This window comes from Rhinoraja longicauda, chromosome 18, assembly GCF_053455715.1.
Source record: "Rhinoraja longicauda isolate Sanriku21f chromosome 18, sRhiLon1.1, whole genome shotgun sequence".
In the NCBI taxonomy this organism is placed as follows: Eukaryota; Metazoa; Chordata; class Chondrichthyes; order Rajiformes; family Arhynchobatidae; genus Rhinoraja; species Rhinoraja longicauda.
Window position 1 is genome coordinate 26,480,878 of NC_135970.1, and position 13,385 is coordinate 26,494,262.

At 39.5% G+C, this 13,385-nt stretch overlaps 1 protein-coding gene across 7 annotated transcripts in view; it reads right to left on the reverse strand.

Annotated features, from left to right (window-relative positions):
- The window catches only part of chka (choline kinase alpha), a 52,633-nt gene that overhangs the window by 15,623 nt on the left and 23,625 nt on the right, over positions 1–13,385 (reverse strand). For all 7 annotated transcript variants that reach the window (XM_078415356.1, XM_078415357.1, XM_078415355.1 and 4 more), the window contains 2 exons: positions 5,935–6,048; positions 5,085–5,218 (listed from right to left, as the gene is read on the reverse strand). In XM_078415356.1, coding sequence (XP_078271482.1) covers positions 5,085–5,218; positions 5,935–6,048 — 248 coding nt within the window. The remainder of the gene's footprint in view (positions 1–5,084; positions 5,219–5,934; positions 6,049–13,385) is intronic.

Here is a 13,385-nt window from a genome sequence, read left to right on the forward strand (position 1 = left end):
CTGCAGATCCATGTGCCCATCTAAAAGGCTCTTCAATGCCACCATCGTGTCTACTTCCATCACCATGCTTGGCAGCATATTCCAGGCATCCATCAAAAACCTGCCCTGCACATCTACTTTAAACATTCCCCTTCTGACCTTTTTCCTCCCCCTAGTCCTTGACATGTCCACCCCGGAGAAAGGTCTGACCCTCTATCCCATCTATACCTCTCAATTTTATGTACTTCTATCGTGTCTCCCATCAACCTTTGATGTTCTGGAGAAAATAATCCAAGTTTGCCCAACCTATCCATATAGGCAAAACCCTCGAATCCAGGCAAGATTCTGGTAAACTTCCCCAAAGCCTCCATATCCTTCCTGTAATGAGACGACCAGAACCCTCATTTTAACAGACCTTTTCTACTTTACACCTGAGTTTTGAGATACAGCACGGAAATTAGCTCCTCGGCCAACTGTCCCCGCCCTGTGGGTGTCACAAACAAGAGAGGTCCCATCACAGAACCCTGTGGAACACCAAAGATCACAGACCTCCAGCCAAAATAACACCCTTCTGCCACAACTCTCTTTTACGAGTAAACCAGTTCTGAATGATTAAGTCATCCTGGATGCCATACATCTTCATTTACACAATAGACAATAGGTGCCGGAGTAGGCCATTTGGCCCTTCGAACCAGCACCGCCATTCAATGTTATCATGGCTGATCATTCACAATCAGTACCCCGTTCCTGTCCTCTCCCCATTCCCTGACTCCGCTTTCATTAAAGGGCCTGTCCCACTTAGGCGATTTTTTTGGCGACTGCTGGAGACTGTCAAAGTCGTAGCAGATCGCCAAAATTTTCTTTTACCCGACGACAATGCCGAGTCAGGTCGAGATTACACCGTCTTCTGAAACATTGCGAAAATTCCCACGCTGTCAATGCTTCTCCGGCGTCCTGATTTTCGCTGAAATCACTGACAAGTCGGTAAGTACTTAAGAGTTTTGAATTATAACACCTTGTATGGGTTACGTAAAAACCAAGCTTCACTGTAACAAGGAATAAACTGGATTTACTTCCAGTTTACTAATAGCTGTATTAAAAAAATTAATTTAAAAAGTGGTTCAGTGGATTTCTGTGAAAAGTGTGTGGGCATTCTTTTAAAATGTAAGGGAGATGCATGGGCGGCACGGTAGCGCAGCGGTAGAGTTGCTGCTTTACAGCGAATGCAGCTCCGGAGACTCAGGTTCGATCCTGACTACGGGTGCTGCACTGTAAGGAGTTTGTACGTTCTCCCCGTGACCTGCGTGGGTTTTCTCCGAGATCTTCGGTTTCCTCCCACACTCCAAAGACGTACAGGTATGTAGGTTAATTGGCTGGGTAAATGTAAAAATTGTCCCTAGTGGGTGTAGGATAGTGTTAATGTACGGGGATCATTGGGCGGCACGGACTTGGTGGGCCGAAAAGGCCTGTTTCCGGCTTTATATATATGATATGATATGATATGATATCTGGCTTCTGGGTTGCATATTTGGGTTTGGAGCCCACTTTAAATGTAATGGCCGAGGCCAAAAACATTGCGAAAATTCCCACGCTTACCTGACTGTCAAACTGTCACCTCCAATCTACCTGTCAAATATCCTGACGGTAAATAAATTGGTTAAACACAAGCATTTTATGGTATTTTGAAATGACTTTACTTATTTTAATGTTATGTGCTTCTAAATTCATCTAAGAGAACCTATCAAACCTGGGGACAGCATGCGACAGCGCCCGCAATAAGCAACGATACCTGGCGACAAGCCATCTGTCGCCGAGAAATTTCAAACCGGATGATTTCTCAGCGACGCGCCGAGATCCATTATGATTTTTGGAAGACTCCTCACGATCAAGCCCGCGACACCCGGCGAACTGTCGGCGACAGCCTAGTCACCTTAAAATCGCCTGTGGGACAGGCCCTTAAGAGCTCTATCTAGCTCTCTCTTGAAAGCATCCAGAGAATTGGCCTCCACTGCCTTCTGAGGCAGAGAATTCCACAGATTTACAACTCTGAGTGAAAAAGTTTTTCCTCATCTCCATTCTAAATGGCCTACCGCTTATTCTTAAACTATGGCCCTTGATACTGGACTCCCCCAAAATTGGGAACATGTTTCCTGCCTCTAGCGTGTCCAATCTCTTAATAATCTTAAATGTTTCAATAAGATCCCCTCTCATCCTTCTAAATTCCAGTGTATACAAGCCTAGTGGCTCCAGTCTTTCAACATACAACAGTCCCTCCATTCCGGGAATTAACCTAGTAAACCTACGCTGCACGCCCTCAATAGCAAGAATATCCTTCCTCAAATTTGGAGACCAAAACTGCACACAGTACTCCAGGTGCGGTCTCACTAGGGCCCTGTACAACTGCAGAAGGACCTCTTTGATCCTATACTCAACTCCTCTTGTCATAAAGGCCAACATGCCGTTAGCTTTCTTCACTGCCTGCTGTACCTGCATGCTAACTTTAAGTGACTGATGAACAAGGACACCCAGATCTCTTTGTACTTCCCCATTTCCTAACTTGATACCTTTCAGATAATAATCTGCCTTCCTGTTCATACCACCAAAGTGGATAACCTCACATTTATCCACATTAAACTGCATCTGCCATGCATCTGCCCACTCACAACCTATCCAAGTCACCCGGCATCCTCATAGCATCCTCCACACTGCCACCCAGCTTTGTGTCATCTGCAAATTTGCTAATGTTACTTTTAATCCCTTCATCTAAGTCATTAATGTATATTGTAAATTGCAGCGGTCCCAGCACCGAGCCTTGCAGTACCCCACTAGTCACTGCCTGCCGTTCTGCCTGCCCATCAATCCCTATTCTTTGTTTCCTGTCTGCCCACCAATTTTCTATCCATGTCATCACCCTACCCCCAATACTGTGTGCTGTAATCTTGCTCACTAATCTCCTATGTGGGACCTTATCAAAGGCTTTCTGAAAGTCCAGGTACACTACATCCACTGGCTCACCCTTGTCCATTTTCCTGGTTACATCCTCAAAAAGTTCAGAAGATTTACTTGAGGGGTGATGGAGTGCCAAGTATAATTTGCTTCAAAATAGAATGAGTGAATAATTGAATTATTCTTCATATGAATGTGGCTGCTTGTATCCCAATTTGTCACAGATAAAGATTACTAATACTATGCCATAATAATCACAAAGAAGATCCTCTTATTAATATTAAACAGCGGCTATCTTCAGAAACAAAATTAACATTTTTTTAAACAAACCAATAAGTTTTAAGCTTGTTTGAACATAATTAAATCACGTCAGTAAATTAAACTGTTACATTGAAACATATACAAACTGTCATTTCTGTTATGAAAGCACAGCAATCAAAGTTAAAATAAATGGAAGTTTTATAAGAATGTTCCAAAGAACACCTAATCTCTGAAAGAAAATGCGCAGACATGCAAGCAATTGGGAATGCAAACATTAGGTTGACCTTCATTGTAAGAGGATTTGATTGCAGGGGTGAGGATACCATGTACCATTATACTTTGGTGCAATTTCAGGGATCCTGGCGAGACGGCCCATGGAATATCATATACAGGCCGGATTTCCCCACAGAAGGAGGGGCATACTACTGATGGAGGTAGGTCAAGGAAGACTGACTAGATTGATTCCTGGGACAACAGAAAGGAGGTTGTCATGTGAAAATTAGGCAGAGTGGGCATATATTTTCTTCAGTTTAGCAGAATGATAGAGGATCTCACTGAAACATGCAACATTTTTACAAGGATTTCAGGGATGATGATGCTTCCTCTAGCTGGGCAAACAGGCAAGAAAAACAGAATGAAAAAAAGTAACTTGAGAGAGAAGTGATAAAGTCTTTTTTCTGTAATTTGAAGTAATAATAGACTGGCATTTTGTCCTAGATCATGCATGCGAGGCAAGAGATACATGGAACTGAGTGATCTATTGTTCTCAAAATAAGTTTTCTTTTCACTTTGAGTGGCAATAGGGTTGATCATTGTATATTATATTTTATTCCAAGTTCCACAAGATAGCACTTTATTTTATAAAAAGCAGAACCTGGAAATACTCAGATGGTCTGATTGCAACTGTGGAGAGGGAGATAAGAGTCAACATTTCAGGTCAATCACCTTTTTTCAGAACTTATGAAAGATCATTGGCCTGAAAAAATTATCCCATTTCCTTCTACAAAGTTGCTGCCTAACTTCTTGAGTATTTACAGCATTATACTTCCATTCTATACAGCATTTTGCTTTTGTGAACAGGCCCAATTGTTTAGTTTACTTTTTCCTTATATTCCCATATTTATACTTAAAGATAATGTAATTGCATTTTAATGAATCAGGGAGAGCATACCAAGTTGCTACTTATAGTAAGTTCTTGAATGATGTAGGAAGGAACTGCAGATGCTGGTTTAAATCAAAGATCGACACAAAATGCTGGAGTAACTCATTGGGACAGGCAGCATCTCTGGAGAGAAGGAATGGGTGATGTTTCTGGTCGAGACCTTTCTTCAGACTGATGTCAGGTGAGAGGGAGGTACATAGTTAAGGAAGTAGAAGGTGTGAAAACAGGACAGAGGGAATGGTGATCAATGAAAATGTAGAATAATTATTAGCTGTGAGAAGTTAACAACAAAGCAGGGATAAAACGTAGTCGGAGACAGTACAACTGGTTGGAGAACTGGGAAGGAGGAGGGAAAGAGATGGTTACTTGAAATTAGAGAAGTCAATGTTCATACCGCTAGGGTGTAAGTTGCCCAAGCGAAACACATGCAATGTTCCTCCAATCTGCGCTGGGCCTCATTCTAATGGAGGAGGCCCAGGACAGATAGGTCAGTAAAGTGCTTGAATGATTGTACGCTTCAATGTTGAATATAAATATAGCCAGAATAAATGGTGTGTATTGCACCTACCAGAGAGTTACTACTATACTTCCCACAAGTTTTTATCTAAAAGTGATATACACCAGCCAGATTAAAAATATACTTTCTTTTCAGGTAGAAAAGTCTAGTGGATTAAGATATATATAAAAAACACATTGAATGCATTTTACATGTTACATATGACACCCGAATACTCACTTCCCCATAGTACAGAACAACCATTTAGGTTCTTTGTTAAACGGCATTGTCATTCTGTGGAATGTGGCCATCTTTTTTGCTATTTCTGTTGAAATACATGGAATAGCCAATTCTCTGGTCTCCAATTTTCGACTCTGGAATAGAGTGATACAGCATTCAGGTAGAGTCAGATACCAGCAATTGTTTTAGACTATCATGCAGTATCTAAACAACATAAACAACAATGCACCCGTGGCTAATTACAGTCAGAATATACTTCTTGCACTGTCAAATTTAGCCTTCTTTATACATTTAAAATTTAAAATTATATTTTTCTTGGCACGTCAAAACTCTTTCTAGTTTCTGTATAGTTGTTTAAATTTCTAATACCATTTTCCGTGTACATTACCTGTACAGGGACAAAGCAACCCTAAATTAATTCAAAGACAGACAGACTAAACAATTTTCCCAAACTAAGCTTGAGATTTGGAGACACTTGTAGCAGCAGGGATTTAAGAGTAAAAATCCATGAAATTTAAATCAGTAAATTAATGATATTAAGAAGCGATAGTTTTCAATTTCAGCATTTGGAGGATACTTGTTTTTTGGGAGATGGTTTCTTTCCTCAGGCTAATGGCCTTAATAACTGCACACATAGAACAAGAAGTCAGTAGGTAACATTTTAAGGTTTTGTTTTTTGAAAGATGCAGAATTTTTACTTGGAAGCATTTAATAACAGCAACATTAATAGAACACAAATGACATTATGCTACCAAGAGATCCCCCTCCCCTCCCCATGTTTTCAATTTTCCACATTCTCTGCAGAACACAATCAACAATTCACAACAAGAAACACTTAAATCGGGCTTACTGCGATAAATTGTTCCAAACGACCCTGAGGAAAAATTCCATATAACTTTGGTCCAAGGGATCGTTCTGCCAAGATTGCAAACATAACACTTTCCAAAACCATGGCTTCCGTTCCCTGTAAGAGATAAGTACCACATCGTTTCTTAATTCCACATTAATCTTTAATTACCTACAAATAAAGAACATATTATAGCATACATTAATTGAGCTAGCAGAAAGAAACTTAGAGAAGGGGGAAGGTGAGGGACACTGAATGACCAAAAGGATATCAGTGCAAGACAAAAGTTAGTGTTCAAGGGATGCAAAAGGAAAAAAAGATGGGTCGAAAGTCACATTACATGGGAACAGTAGGATCGGGATTACCTAAGCAGATGGGTTGATCTAAATTCAATGAATAGCCCATCCTCCTACATCAGTGGAACAGAACCAATGATCATCAGCCATTCCCTGAACGATGGCCAACTTTAAACGTAGTCTAGTAAGTAGACATCAACGTGTTAAAATTTGTTGGGTTTCCTTTGTTGAATCTCCCCCCCCCCCCCCCCCCCCCGCCTATTTTTTGGCAACCTTATAATTGATTTAATTTGATCTTATGCTATCTTTCACCTCTAATCATCCATAGGTAGGGAATTTTCCTATTGGAGTTTAGTGACTGAAAAGGGATAGGTATTTGTTCCAAACTGTCCACTAATTATTAAAATGTTTTCTTTAACTATAAAAATTAAAACCTGTTTTAGATTAATCTAAATTACACTTAACCTGTGTACAATATATCATATTATAACCATTCTTCCATGAATATCATTATTAATAGCTTCTCATTCTAAATTTTTAAATGACGTATTCCATTGTTGGTTTTCTAGATTAGTACGCAGAGGAATCATCAAATATTCCACAAATTTATCCTCCATGCTATTACTAATTTAGTGTGTCCAGTCTATGCTGATTAAAGACATCATGACTGTTGTATTACTCATTACATGCGCCTCTGCTTTCCTGACGGAGATGCCAGTGTTCTGGCTGCTGTTGCCTTCCATTCTCTGTCCATTTTGTAGAGCAACTTTGCCCTGCAGCTAGGCTGCTTACCTAGCTTAGCCAGTAATTCTCTTGTGGTTGTGGTGACACACTAGACATTAGACAGAACATTCCACTATGCAGTTGCTATGGTGAAACTAAAACTGAATGAACTGAGGCCAGGGCAGGGGGCTCCAGAATGGTGTTTGCAGCCCAAGTGCACTACTGCACTGTTCCTAAGGCAGACAGGAAATGATTTTAACATAGTATGTGGCCTGGTGGTCACAGGAAAGAAATACAGTAAGGTCACCTATAATTTTTGCACCAGATTTAGTTTTATTGTATACACAGCTATCTTTAAATCTCACTTGCTGCAACACCTTAACTCATTCCTCATGTATTTGCAATATCTGCTAGTTAACTTATGTCATATTTGTTTTAATCACAGCACAGCAAAAATATACTCCTGTGGCTCTGCACTGTCAAGAAAGTCCTAAGCATAGCTTAGGATTGCTTAGGCCGAAATGCTGCCTGTTTGAGCTCAAAGGAACCAACTGTATCACGTTCGGGTAGCAAGCAAAATTACAAGTCCTCAGGCAGTGGTTATTTCTTGTACCCCAAGTGGTCATCCAGAAACATTTATCTGACAAGCCTCAAAATAAAAGACAATAACTCCCACAGATCATCATTTAAAGTCCTTCCTAACTGAACCTAAATTCCTAAATGCTCATTTAAAATAAAGCAAGTAGTGTCCCTGGGGAGGAAAGATCAGGAACTGACTATTACATCCTTGAACCTTAAACAAGCAAATCTACTTCATTTGAAGATGTGAAGTACAGATAAAGCACAAAGATTAAACAAGGTAGTGCACCAATTTGTTTTAGTATGTGCAAGGGAGGAACAGGAAATGTTGTTCTTCATTTTTTAAAAGATTAACTTTGAGACTGGTATTTTGGTTATATTTCAATCATACAAATTCTGAGTAGCAACTTTTCTGTGGTGCTTTTCTTTATTTTTTTCCCGTTGTCAGGAGCTTCAGCTTTTTTGTAAAATTAAAAACCCAGCAGGTAATAGAAAAGGCCAAAGCATTGTACCATTTTCATAACTACAATGATATTCAGCAGCTAAAAAAATAACTCATTCAGCGAAAGCTCCAAAAATACAATGTCACAGGAAGGAATGTGTTGAGCGTGGAATACTTGGCACAATGCCACTGTTTTAAAACTTAATCCAAATTATTTGGTTACTAAATTTTACATTATTAATCATGCATTTTAGCAGTAAAACAATTAATGTAAAGGTTAAATCTGGAGTTCAACGTAATATTAAAAGATTAAAACTGAAAAAGCATTAACATTTGGAGGCAACAATTAAAGTTTGCCACCCCATTGCCAGATTGTCACCCTCGATCTGCTTAACCATGCATATTTTTCACGACGTCTACTTGCATACAGTGTTTTTCCACTGTGGTTTATTGGAGCAGACTAAATGAGATTCTGTGCAAACATCATTTATTCCCCATGGTTTCACAGGATCTTGACACAAATAAGAGCTGAAGTGTTCCACAGAATATGCTACTGCAAAGCAATTAATAATGACTAATTCTTAATTCAAGGTTTTACCAGAGCCATAACACAGATATAAGAGTTTCAAAATAAGCATAAAATTTCCAGAGATCTATCAGAACACTGAATTCCAAGGTCATAATATGGCCTTGTTAAAACCACCATAAATTCACAATTGATATGTAGAATGCAGAATATCTGTCTCATTTTACACAGCTTTCACCTAGGGAATAAAACGGCCCAGTTTTCTAAATGGTTTTCAAAATCTAATAATATATATATTTTTGAATTTCCAGTATTTAAATACTTAAACAAATACAAATTGCTAATGATAGCTAAAACAATTGCAGGTTTTTGTTCTTTCCATTCATGAATATCAATTCCTGTGGAGACTGAATAAGCCAGAAAACATCGATGAGTAAGATATACACCCATATATTTCATGCAATTCAAAGCAAAAAGCAGTGCACAAATTTCCCACGCGAACAAATTCTACAGAAAAGATTAAAAACCTATGCAATTGATATTTGACGAAACTGTAAGCTTAAAATTGAGTTCGAGAATTATAATCTTCATGTTGCAACAATGTTTCTTTCAGAGCCAGACGAAGAACAGGGAGTCTGAATTGTAGTATAGTAGAAAGCACAGCACATTCAAAACTCCCAGTGAAAAATTAAGGATGAAAAATTTGCTCCTCATACAAATTGCACACTGGAGTTAATACTTACAATGCGATAATTAAAATAGAGTTCAAGATTGCGACGGTGTTTTAAGGATTTATTCGGTTGCATTAAAATACTTTCCGCAGAGACTATCTACCACACATCTGATAAATATTGTTTATGAAATTGACCATCTAATTGTTTACAGGAAGGTTACATACATACATTGTGCTTCATAGTGGCTATTCAGACCAATACTGTTAAGGTACAAAGGGGAATCAGAGGAATGTCAAAATTCTCCAGCCGCAATGATGCCCATCACGTATCAAAATATCAATCCATCAACATTAGGCTTTCAACAGTTCCAATGAAAATGCAGCTGCCTGAAATATGAACTGTTTCTCTATAGAAACCATCTGACATTTTGTATACCCAGTCATCTGCAGTATTTCGCTTTTTGGCTGTTATTACTGATTCCTCCACTGAGTGACTTGTCAAATTTTCTGTGTTCTGTTTCCAACATATATGATGCAAATGATATATAGTTAAAGCATTAAACTTTCTTTTGCATTCCTGTTAAACATTAAATCTCATCCCCTTTACCAGAGGGGATAGTCATGGGAGCAGTCTGCCTTTCTCTGCACAGGTACATATGGTGTCCTTTAGGGACTTGGATTCTTTCTAAAATTAACTGTTTACGTCAACACAAATGGTAACATTCAGACGACTCAAGTTTCTGGTCATTAAATGGCCTCTCCCTACTCTTTGGACAATTTATGCAGTCTTCCTTTAAAAAAAAAGTCTGTCTGTCTTCAGCCTTTCCATTGCCAAGGCGAGGCTCAAAACATGCTAGAAAAACAGCCTAATATTCTGCCTGGGTAGTCGACAACCCAATGACACGAACACTGAACACTCCAAATTTAAGTAGCTAACTCACCCTCTGTCCCTTTCTCTCCCCTTCTGATCTACCCAGGTCATATAATCCCTTTGCTTTCAACCACTCCCTCCCAGCACCTTCCACCCATTTTCCTATCCCTTCTCCCACCTAACCTATCTGCCCACTCCTCCAGCTGGATCCCCTACCTCCTGCCTTACGGTGCCATCTGCCCGACGTCATCTCTTTATTTGGTTCCACTCTTTGTACCAGATTCCATTACCTGCTGCCTTTGCTTGCATCCACTAATCTCCTCCCAGCCTGTGTTGTTAACTCCACCCCTCTTCTCCAACCTGACTCTATTTGTTCAACTCTTCCTCCTCTATCTCCACCTTTCGCTTGCCAGCTCTTGTGCCATCCCACCACCTCACCTCTTTATGCTAACTACTCCCATCTACTGTCAGTCCATAGAAACAAATAGGTGCAGGAGTAGGCCATTCGGCCCTTTGAGCCACCACCGCCATTCATTATGATCATGGCTGATTTTCCAAAATCAGTACCCAGTTCCTGCTTTCTCCCCATATCCTTTGATTCCATTAGCCCCAAGAGCTATATCTAACTCTCTCTTGAATACATCCAGTGAATTGCCCTCCACTGCCTTCTGTGACAGAGAATTCCACTGATTCACAATATCTCTGGGGGAAAATGTTTTTCCTCTTCTCAGTCCTAAATGGCCTTCCCCTATTCTTAAAACGTGACCCCTGGTTCTGGACTTCCCCATCATCGGGAACATTTTTCCTGCATCTAGCCTGTCCAATCCCTTAAGAATTTTATATGTTTCTATAAGATCCCCTCTCATCCTTCTAAATTCCAGTGAATATAAGCCAAGTCAATCCTTTCTTTCATCATACGTCAGTCCTGCCATCCCGGGAATTAACCTGGTGAACCCACGCTGCACTCCCTCAATAGCAAGAATGTCCTTTCTCAATTTAGGAGACCAAAACTGCACACAATACTCGAGGTGTTGTTTCACCAGGGCCCTGTGCAACTGCAGTAGGACCTCCCTGCTCCTGTACTCAAATCCTCTTGCTATGAAGGCCAACATGTCATTTGCATTTTTCGCTGCCTGCTGTACTTGCGTGCTTATTTTCAGTGACTGATGTACAAGGATACTCGGGTCTCGTTGCACCTCCCCTTTTCCTAATCTGACACCATTCAGATAATAATCTGCCTTCTTGTTCTTGACACCAAAGTGGATCTCACATTTATCCACATTATACTGCATCTGCCATGTATCTGCCCACTCACCCAACCTATCCAAGTCAGCCTGCAGCCTCGTAGCATCCTCCTCGCAGCTCACACTGCCACCCAGCCTTGTGTTATCCGCAAACTTGGGAGATGTTACATTCAAAGTCTAGATGAAGGGTCTCGATCCAAAATGTCAAATGCCTATTTCCCTCTACACGCCATGCCTGGTATGCTGAATCCACACTGGATTTTTTTTATCCAGCACCAGCAGTCTCTTGTATCTCTTTTTTAAAATCTTTTAAATGCTGGCACTGGCATAAAAAAAATCCTGGTAGGTTTTACATAAAATGCCTTATTGTGGAATAATCTGTGATGTTAAATTTTTAGAACATTTTTTTCAGGCCAATGTACATAATAGTAACAAACTACATATGCAAATATTATTTGTGATCCATAATCCATCCAGGTTTTCATACATGTTCTGAATTAATCAATTATTCAGCCCTAATACTCTTGTAATCAAAATAGTCTTTTCACACGCATTTTAGTCAAGCAATAATCTATATTCAACCACTCATATTGCTTTCAGCTCTGAACATTTAGTTAGTTTTATGATTTCATCCAGGCACTTTATTCAGTATCATTCTCACCAACCCCAAGTCTCTGATATCTACAATTGTTTTTGTGCCAAGTTATTTTGCGAAGAATCTCATTCATTTAGTGTCCCAAGATATCCTGTTCATGATAATGCCATAAATACCAGCTTCGGAATTTAACCTTGAAAACAGAACAACTCTCCTAGCCCGTTCATTTTTACTGCGTTGATAAAAAATAGAAATTAATATCTAGTTCAAAAATATGGTGTAGTCTATGCACAAATTTATATTAATTTAAATGCACGGAGAGTCATTGGCCCTATAAAGTGCCAAACTGGTCACAATGAAACAAATCTGTATTCTCAAAGGAATACATTCCAAAATGCTCCAATTAAACTTATATTGTGTTAAACTCAAAATACCCATCTTTATAAATAAATAAATTCAGAAAATAATTAAAGAATGCAAATGATTTCACTTATAATGGCTCAGCAACTGCAAACTGAAGCAGCAAAATGTGTAGTCTGCAAGATTCCAGGGTTGATCATTGGTCTGATCAGGCTTGACTGATCATCAGAGCTGGTCAGCTTGGATGACTCAGTTGGCACTTGCCCTTGCCCTTAGATTGGAAGAGGAATAATTAATCTTAAAATAAAGTCAACTTCAGAGTATACTTTATGTTCCAAATGAGATACAAGGTTTGGAATTTGTTCTTAACTGGAATATACATGCTTGAAAAATGAGAATAAAAACCAAGTGCTGTGGCAATAATGGTACTCTTGCTCAAATTTGGTCATGGGTGTAAGCCCTTTCTCCAGGACTTGAGCCAATATTTTAGCCTGACACAGATAAGATGCACATCCAATTGTTGAAGCAATTTGCGACATAGGTATCCACTCTTGGCCTGGTTCTACCTTGTGAGCTCCAAAGCACTCGATTCATTTCCTCCACCAGAGTGCAGGACGATGCTTCTTCATTTTAAGAGGTGCAAGTTGCCTTACCCCGTGGGAAATTTCTTTCTGGTGCTACCCATGAACAAATTGGATCTGATGGTGATCCACAATCAGTAATAATGCCATTAGCATTATTAGCTCCAAAGTACTACGGTTTGGAATACACTATCGTACAGGTGCAGCAGATTTCACGGAGGACATACTTACTGAAGTACGAATATCCTCACAAGTTGTTAACAAAATTCCTTCCTAAATAGTCTGGGTGAATATGGCTTCCTGTTGAGAATTGCTCCTCTGCTCCTTCACATATATTGTCATTTTCTGTATATCCTCTGTTCATTTACCCAGTCATACTATATTACAAAGGAAATGACTACAATGCATTCTATTGTAGAAATTAATAGTTTATGCAGAAGATTCAAAATAAGAACAAATTCTTCAATACCTGGCATTCAGCTCCTTGCAGGGGTTTGCAACTGAAAAGCAGCAAACAATGAATCACAACAAAGTCCACTCTTGTGCTAGTCATTTCACGGAGAT